Here is a 9,646-nt window from a genome sequence, read left to right on the forward strand (position 1 = left end):
GCATCGGTGAAAACTAAACAATAACCTAAACTGGGTGAACTAATAACAAAACATGAAAAACCTTAACCATAGTGAACTGACATGGGTACCTGGAGATGAGACATGGATGAGCAGACGACCTGACAATGGCATGCAGAAAACAAAGGGCTTAAATACATACATGAGGTGATCAGGGGAGGTGGAGACACATGGGGGAAACAGCTGACAGACATAAACCTAATGACAGGACCAGGAGAGGAAAGCTAAATACAATAAACAAAGAACACATGACATTGTCAGAATAAAACAGGAAATACTAAAACTAAAACATGACAACACAACTTTACAGACCTAATATGTGATGAATAAATACAAAACCCCAAAACATAGAAAACCCAGGAACAATAACTGCCTAAACTAAAGGCAGATAGGAAATAACACAAACTAAATCACATAACAAAATGAGACAAATACAAACATGAACTCAGAGCGCTGGGTCAGAGACCCAGCCTGTGACAGAGCCCCCCCCCTCAAGGGCGGATTCCAGACGCCCAAAACCTCGAAAAACAAAACCAAAAACAACCCACCAAGGGCGGGCGGTGGGGGTCCAGGACGGAGGGCCAGAAACAAGGCCAAAAAAACCAAAATGTCCATCAAAATCACAGGAGCGCAGGGAACAGTTCATGACTCCTCAGGGGGCCGACCCGGAGGGTGACGGTCCAGAAAATCATAGTTCATGTGATCAGGGGGCCGGCCCGGAGGCCGACGGCACAGAAGTCCATGGTCGAACAGTTCCGGGGGCCGTCCATGCGGACGGCAATGGTGGCGACATGGAAACCGTTCAGGGGGCCGACCGTGCGGACGGCAACGGCGTAGAAACAGTTCAGGTGGCCGACCGTGTGGACGGCAACGGCGTAGAAACAGTTCAGGTGGCCGACCTTGACGGCGGTGACGTCCAGCAGGTGGCCGAAGATTCCCAGGTGCAGAGCGAGGCTTGGGCGGCGGCATAACAGCCGTAGGACCAGGCGACGCTGAAGCAGAGGCTGGACCAGGCGTAGCAGAGGCCGGACCAGGCGAGGCAGAAGCAGAAGCCGAGGAAGACTCGGATGAGGCCGAACCAGGCGAGGCAGAAGCTGAGGCCGGACCAGGTGAGGCAGAAGCAGGAGCAGAGGCCGAAGCCGGACCAGGCGTAGATGAAGACTCTGACGAAGCCGGACCAGGCGAAGATGAAGACTCTGACGAAGCCGGACCAGGCGTAGATGAAGACTCTGACGAAGCCGGACCAGGCGAAGCACAGGCTGAAGCTGGACCAGGCGAAGCAGAAGCAGAAGGTGGCTGGACGAGCTCCTCGGGCCCTCCAGCAGACGTGGCATGAGGCTGGTGCGGTTCTCCTGAACCCCCAGCTGACGAGGCGTGAGGCTGGACGGGCTCCTCGGGCCCTCCAGCTGACGTGGCATGAGGCTGGATGGGCTCCTCGGGCCCTCCAGCTGACGAGGCATGAGGCTGGATGGGCTCCTCGGGCCCTCCAGCAGACGAAACTTGAAGCCGGCTGGGTTCACCCGAACCCCCAGCAGACGAAACTTGAAGCTGGCTGGGTTCTCCTGAACCTCCAGCAGACAAAACATGAAGCTGGCCGGGTTCTCCTGAACCTCCAGCAGACGAAGCATGAAGCTGGCTGGGTTCTCCTGAACCTCCAGCAAACGAAGCATGAAGCTGGCTGGGTTCTCCTGAACCCCCAGCAGACGAAGCATGAAGCTGGCTGGGTTCTCCTGAACCTCCAGCAAACGAAGCATGAAGCTGGCTGGGTTCACCTGAACCTCCAGCAAACGAGGCATGAAGCTGGGTGGATTCTCCCGAACCTCCAGCAGACGAAGCATGACCAGCAGGTGTAGAGACCACCGGCTGGACAGAAGGCTGAGCAGGTGATGGAGCGAATGACTGAGCTGAACAATGGGGAGCTGGCTGAGCTGCACAGTGGGCTAAGGGCTGAGCTAACGGAAACACAGGAAAATGAACTATTGACTGGGCTGCTAACAGAGCTAATGACTGAGCTATAGACTGAAAAGCATGCAGTAGTGATGGTGGTGTTGGTTGCGGACTGAATTCTCCTGAGCCGTCAGTAGAAACAGGAACGGGTGCAGGCACCTGCTGGACACTAGCCACTCCCACCCGAGGAGTAGGTACGGGTGCGGAGACGGGCTGTATCCTGGCTGACCTCACCCTGGGGACCGGCATGGGTGCAGGGGTGGACTGGTTCACAGCCCCCCTCACCCCGGAAGCCGGGACAGGCACCGGCAACGGCTGGGCAACTGCCCTTCCCACCCGAGGAGCTGGTACGGGTGCAGAAACGGACAGAGCCTCAGCTGGCCTGGAAACCAGAGCAGGGACCAGCTGGGCCTCAGACTCCCTCACCCGAGGAACTGGTACGGGTGCAGGGGTACGCTGGGCCCGAGCTGCCCTGGCAGCAGAAACACGAACAGGCAAAGGAGCAGGCTCAGAAAAAACAGTCTTAGAAACGGCAGGCTTAGGGTTAATATGTATTGGGTCGACAAAAACAGACCTAGCAAAAATGAATCCGCCGTCCACTTCATGTTTAGCAGTCTTAGTATTAGCAGTCCTTGGGTTAACGGTCTTAGAGTGAGCTGACTTGGGGATGATTGAACCAGACTTAACAAAACCTGAACTGAGTGTTGTAGACCTGGTAGAAGTGTTAACAGTTTTTCCTTTAACCGCATGTGCAGACTTAAGCGAGCGGGAATTGTCTTTCATCCCTCCCTGCGTAGAGGGAGTAAAACAAAACGGATCCTCCCAGTCCACGTCGTCATCCATAAGGGAAATTCCCCATGGATCGGAAGTGAGCCGATTGTTGTTAATGTCAGACGGGACGTGAGAATAAAAGTCATTTTCACTCACCACCGTGAGCTGCTCAGCGATGTCCGGTTTATGGCGCCGTGCGCGCCGCTTCCTGCGAACAGAGGAAGCTGGCGGAGCGAGCGACTGAGCCCCTGGTGCACAGAATGGTGACACCGAGGCTGGAGCGTGAGCGCCTGAAGCCACACGGAGGACTCCCACCTGAAGCGAGCGAGGCTTAGATGCAGGCAGCGCAACAGGCGGGGACTTTCGGCAGCTCTTGGGACCTCCGAGAGCTAGCCGAGTCCCGTGGAAAATGCGCTCGTAGTCGGGGGTACGCCACGGCTTCCAGCGGAGCTCCTCCTCCAGCTGGGCGAAGGCTGCCTCCCGACGCTCGTAAAGCTCGCGGTCTGCTGAGTCCATAGTGGTCAGGTCGTACTGTCACGGTCTGACTGGGGCAGACCGTATGTGTTGCAGAGGAGGACTCAAACGCAGACCAAAACGTGGTGTGGATTAACAAAACAAGCCGTTTATTGAGGTTAGCAACGAGGGTACAAAATAATAGGGCATCGGTGAAAACTAAACAATAACCTAAACTGGGTGAACTAATAACAAAACATGAAAAACCTTAACCATAGTGAACTGACATGGGTACCTGGAGATGAGACATGGATGAGCAGACGACCTGACAATGGCATGCAGAAAACAAAGGGCTTAAATACATACATGAGGTGATCAGGGGAGGTGGAGACACATGGGGGAAACAGCTGACAGACATAAACCTAATGACAGGACCAGGAGAGGAAAGCTAAATACAATAAACAAAGAACACATGACATTGTCAGAATAAAACAGGAAATACTAAAACTAAAACATGACAACACAACTTAACAGACCTAATATGTGATGAATAAATACAAAACCCCAAAACATAGAAAACCCAGGAACAATAACTGCCTAAACTAAAGGCAGATAGGAAATAACACAAACTAAATCACATAACAAAATGAGACAAATACAAACATGAACTCAGAGCGCTGGGTCAGAGACCCAGCCTGTGACATTTCCAGGTTTGCTCAACATATTCCAGAAAAAAGTGCTGGCACCATGAACATGCGGACTGATCCATGATAGGGAGGAGGACGGTAGTGACGGGGCATTTTCAAAAAACATCTTTCATCCTTCCGCACTGAGAAGCAAAACTTCCAGCTTACTTAGTTTTTCTAAGTTAAGACAACTCAAATAAATTGAGTTGATCAGCGTTTTTGCATAAAAAGTACTGGTAACTTACTTAAATTGAGTTCTAATAACAAATTGATTAAAAATTGAGTTCAGCCTACTTAATATTTTTAATTAAACACAATATTAGATTTTACAGTAATTACACAGTTATTACTAATTAGTTATTATTTAATTATGTCAATCACATACAACAAATTTTCCATCCTTGTTGCATGTCCTTGTCCCGTGCTGTTGTTGCTTTGTAGAAAATAAAAAATTTAAAAAGGATGCAAAATTATGTGCAATTTCAGTATTTGAGTGTGGAGATATTGTGTGTTGTAAAAAAAAGAAGCAGCAAGGTCAGGTTAGAAGGTTTTCTTAATGCTATTGTCATCAGTTCGGCTGGAGCCTATCTCCACCGAAATGGAGTACACTGTGGACAGATAGGCACATAAACCTGAATTTAGATTAGATTAGAATTAAACTAGCATTTGTGCGAGGAAGCTGCAGTACCATCACATCACACCAGTAGATGAAAATTCAGCTGTGTTTGTTTGGTGTAATTTGATCCAAATTCAGCCCAAGATCAATGTCTCTTTTGAACATGTATAGGTCTAATACAGCTCTCAAAATATCATGTCACTTACCTCACTGAACTCATTAAAAATGCTGAAAAATGTTGGTTGAAAAATAAAATATGTAGAGGTCGTTTTTTAGACTGAGGTCCATATTCTTTCACCAAAAAAATACTTCTAATTCAATGTGTAAACCTAAAATTAAAAGAGAATTATTAGAATTAGATTTAGTTTTACTTGTATCAAAAATCTATGAAGGGGTCTTAAGAGTGCTATGATAGTATTTCCTAATCAATTTTTTGAAAAGAAAAATTAGAGTAGTTGATTAGAGTAGTATATTTAAAAATCAAGATAGGCAGGGTTTGTTCAATGTCTTTAATTGAAGCTTCTTTAGTTTATCATGATAGACTTGTGAAGAACCTGCTTCAGAAAGAAAAAGGTGATATTAATATTATATTTTTTTATAGGGACAGTTCTTTAAATAATTTTAAATGTGTGTATCAGGATCACTTAGAATTTTTACCATAATTATCCAATACAATACAAACAGAATACATACAATAATAGAATACAATATATACAAGAAATATATTTAAATATTGACTGGTAAAGGTGACCAAAGAGGACATTTTCACACATCTTATATTTCATGAATGCCAGGTGAGGTGATGATTTCCTGATTATCACTTTCATTTTTTTTCACTCTCAGAGTCAGAAGCTGAGGAGATGCTTCATGGATTAAAACTTGATCTCATTGATATTAATAACTTACAGTATGACTTTATCACAGGACTTACATTATAAATTGACAACCAATGACACCTTTGTTGGAAATTATGTTAAAGTTTATATTGATAGATAACATAAAGGTTAATTTCAGTTTTAGCTACTTCTAAATCATGGTATGATTGCTCTTCATCAGAAGCTCCTCGTGGATTTTCAGTTGGAACAAAGTCCTTTTTCATACCCAGTCACAGGAGACATTTCCTCAAGTTATTTCACAAGAGCATCAGCGCAGATGTTATTGCTGGCCTGACAGGAGCCATGACAGCAGCACCATACAGGAAGCAGTGAGGAGACTGATCTTGTGGCTCACTCCATGTGACACTTTTGTAAATGTTGAGAAAAAGAAAAAAAGGCATTTCTTTCAGAAACTGTTCTGTAATATAGTAATATGTTTGACATGATTGAATTAAATATATCTTACATATGCCGTCCACAAGAATAGAACTGATATCAATGTCGAAGGGTGTTATCTTGGCTGCATCAATCAAAACTTGTGCAATCTCTTTTGCATTAGGGACCAGTGACATTGCAAATCCAATGTCCATGTTATTGATAATGGATCCCTTACTGTGAAAGGAAAAACCGAAAACTTAGTTTTGTTTCCTTTATTTACTTGAAATATTTGTAAAATTATATACCATAAACAATTTACCTGAATGCAGTCACATTGATGGAGCGGAATGAAGGAAATCTGGCCAGGTAGAAAGGTTTAAGCTGCAGAAAAATGAGTAAACACACTGTAAGTATGTATGCTTTGCTTTTTGGGATTGTGCTTCTTTACTACAATGTCAATTGGGACATATTATTAGGACTATGTAATATCATAGTGCAACATATATACATAATAGTGTTTGGGGGGTTCTGGTCACCCAGCTACCCATTTCTTGAATGGCTAGCATAATACAGGTTACAGGTCACCTTTATGTTTTATCTTTTTTCTTTAAACACTTGCAAAAGCATGGCAATGAGTTGGAAAAAATAGAAACACAGTATTTACTGTGGAATTTTAGTTCAGTTTAGATCATGGTGGAAATGTTTTTGATATATAGTTTATTGCATATAGTGTATATCATTTTTGTTTATCTCAATTTGTATAATCTTATAAACAATGGAGAAATTGTTGACTTTAGGAGGGGATTCATAAATGTATGGATAGAAAAGATGGCCATACATTTTTTTAATGGTATCAAAATACTGTTATATGACAATATAAGTATATACTCTGCAATTATTCACAATACATACACTTAAGTATTATTTAACTACTAGAAGAAAACTTACTGCTGTCTCTATCAGTGAAGCTCGTTCTTTAAAAGCTGTGGATGATGATGTCAGCAAGTCAGTTATAAATATCCCATTAACAGATCTGAATTGCACTGCCTTTTTTTGTACTGGCTCAGCAGTTGTAGTTGTTACAGCTTTAGTGGTTGTGGGAGTTGCTGTAGTTGCAGTTGCTGCAGTTGTAGTTGCTGCAGTTGTAGTGGTTGTAGGAGTCGCTGTAGTTGTAGTTGTTGCAGTCAAAGTGGTTGTAGGAGTCGCTGTAGTTGTAGTTGTTGCAGTCAAAGTGGTTGTAGGAGTCGCTGTAGTTGTAGTTGTTGCAGTCAAAGTGGTTGTAGGAGTCGCTGTAGTTAAGGAAGTGTTGCTTGAATAAACAGTTCTGGGATATTATGAATTTTAAAATATGAGAATATCAAATATTGCTTACCTGGGTCACTGACAATAACAGACTCTTTGCTAATGTTGAAGGTCGTTATGTTTGAAACTGCATTGATCAAAACATTTTCAATCTCAGTGTTATTAGGCACTGATATAGATGCAAAGTCAATATTAACGTCACTGATGATGGATCCATTTCTGCAAAATAGAAAACATTGTTTACTTGCATTCAGTTATCGCAAATATTTATAACTATCATAAAACATTTGGTATATTGCATCAGTATGTAAAAAATAAATTGCCTGAATCTGATCACTCTCATTGAGCGGAATGAAGGAAATGTCTTGTAGAAAGGTTCGAGCTGCAGAAACACACACAATCACTGATCTTTGAGTGTGTATGCATAAGTGAGTGTAAACATTTAAATATTGCTTGACTTCAACAGCAAAACTTACTGTTAACACTGTCTGTCTGGCTCTTTCTGTAAATGCTGAAGATGATGAGTTCTCTAAGTCAGGTGTAAATGTTGCTCCAACATCTCTGAACTGCAACTGCTTTGTTGTAACAGCCTCAATAGTTGTAGTTCTTACAGTTGTAGTGGTTGTAGGAGTAACTGTGGATGCGTTTGTTGGGGTAGTGATGATTGGTGTTGTAGCATTCACAGGTGTAGTTGAAGCTGTTGTAGACACTGTAGTTGTATTTGTTCCTGGTGTGGTGTTTGTAAGATTTGCTATGGTTGCGTTTGTAGGGGTAGTCATCATTGGTGTTGTAGCATTCACAGGTGTAGTTGAAGCTGTTGTAGACACTGTAGTTGTATTTGTTCCTGGTGTGGTGTTTGTAAGATTTGCTATGGTTGCGTTTGTAGGGGTAGTCATCATTGGTGTTGTAGCATTCACAGGTGTAGTTGAAGCTGTTGTAGACACTGTAGTTGTATTTGTTCCTGGTGTGGTGTTTGTAAGATTTGCTATGGTTGCGTTTGTAGGGGTAGTCATCATTGGTGTTGTAGCATTCACAGGTGTAGTTGAAGCTGTTGTAGACACTGTAGTTGTATTTGTTCCTGGTGTGGTGTTTGTAAGATTTGCTATGGTTGCGTTTGTAGGGGTAGTCATCATTGGTGTTATAGCATTCACAGGTGTAGTTGAAGCTGTTGTAGACACTGTACTTGTATTTGTTCCTGGTGTGGTGTTTGTTAGATTTGCTATGGTTGCGTTTGTAGGGGTAGTCATCATTGGTGTTGTAGTGCTCACAGTTGTAGGTAAAACCACTGTAAATGCCAAAAAATGAAAAGAGGTGTTGCTTGAACAAAACAGTTCTGAGATATTATGAATTAAAAAAATATGATAATATTAAATAGTGCTTACCTGGGTCACTGACAATAACAGACTCTGTGCTAATGTTGAAGGTCGTTATGTTTGGAGCTGCATTGATCAAAACATTTGCAATCTCAGTGTTATTAGGCACTGATATAGATGCAAAGTCAATATCAACGTCACTGATGATGGATCCATTTCTGCAAAATAGAAAACATTTCTATTTGTTTTGCTTGTATTTAGTTATCGCAAATATTATTAACTATCATAAAACATTTGGTATATTGCATCAGTATGTAAAAAATAAATTGCCTTAATCTGATCACTCTCATTGAGCGGAATGAAGGAAATGTTGTCTTGTAGAAAGGTTCGAGCTGCAGAAACACACACAATCACTGATCTTTGAGTGTCTATGCATAAGTGAGTGCAAACATTTAAATATTGCTTGACTTCAACAGCAAAACTTACTGTTAACACTGTCTGTCTGGCTCTTTCTGTAAATGCTGAAGATGATGAGTTCTCTAAGTCAGGTGTAAATGTTGCTCCAACATCTCTGAACTGCAACTGCTTTGTTGTAACAGCCTCAATAGTTGTAGTTCTTACAGTTGTAGTGGTTGTAGGAGTAACTGTGGATGCGTTTGTTGGGGTAGTGATGATTGGTGTTGTAGCATTCACAGGTGTAGTTGAAGCTGTTGTAGACACTGTAGTTGTATTTGTTCCTGGTGTGGTGTTTGTAAGATTTGCTATGGTTGCGTTTGTAGGGGTAGTCATCATTGGTGTTGTAGCATTCACAGGTGTAGTTGAAGCTGTTGTAGACACTGTAGTTGTATTTGTTCCTGGTGTGGTGTTTGTAAGATTTGCTGTGGTTGCGTTTGTAGGGGTAGTCATCATTGGTGTTGTAGCATTCACAGGTGTAGTTGAAGCTGTTGTAGACACTGTAGTTGTATTTGTTCCTGGTGTGGTGTTTGTAAGAGTTGCTATGGTTGCGTTTGTAGGGGTAGTCATCATTGGTGTTGTAGCATTCACAGGTGTAGTTGAAGCTGTTGTAGACACTGTAGTTGTATTTGTTCCTGGTGTGGTGTTTGTAAGAGTTGCTATGGTTGCGTTTGTAGGGGTAGTCATCATTGGTGTTGTAGTGCTCACAGTTGTAGGTAAAACCACTGTAAATGCCAAAAAAAATGAAAAGAGGTGTTGCTTGAACAAAACAGTTCTGAGATATTATGAATTAAAAAATATGATAATATTAAATAGTGCTTACCTGGGTCACTG

The 9,646-nt window shown here is 42.8% G+C and overlaps 1 protein-coding gene across 1 annotated transcript; it reads right to left on the minus strand.

Annotated features, from left to right (window-relative positions):
- Positions 1-713: 713 nt before the first annotated feature.
- On the minus strand, positions 714-1,502 carry LOC146714982 (uncharacterized). The gene has a single exon (XM_085440758.1). It carries the CDS (start codon positions 1,476-1,478, stop codon positions 714-716), a length of 765 nt encoding a protein of 254 aa, XP_085296884.1. The 5' UTR covers positions 1,479-1,502.
- Between the last annotated feature and the right edge of the window lie 8,144 nt (positions 1,503-9,646).

This window comes from Copadichromis virginalis, linkage group LG3, assembly GCF_057382275.1.
Source record: "Copadichromis virginalis isolate Kocher_CV1m ecotype Utaka linkage group LG3, C_Virginalis_male_GT1.1, whole genome shotgun sequence".
Taxonomy (NCBI): domain Eukaryota; kingdom Metazoa; phylum Chordata; class Actinopteri; order Cichliformes; family Cichlidae; genus Copadichromis; species Copadichromis virginalis.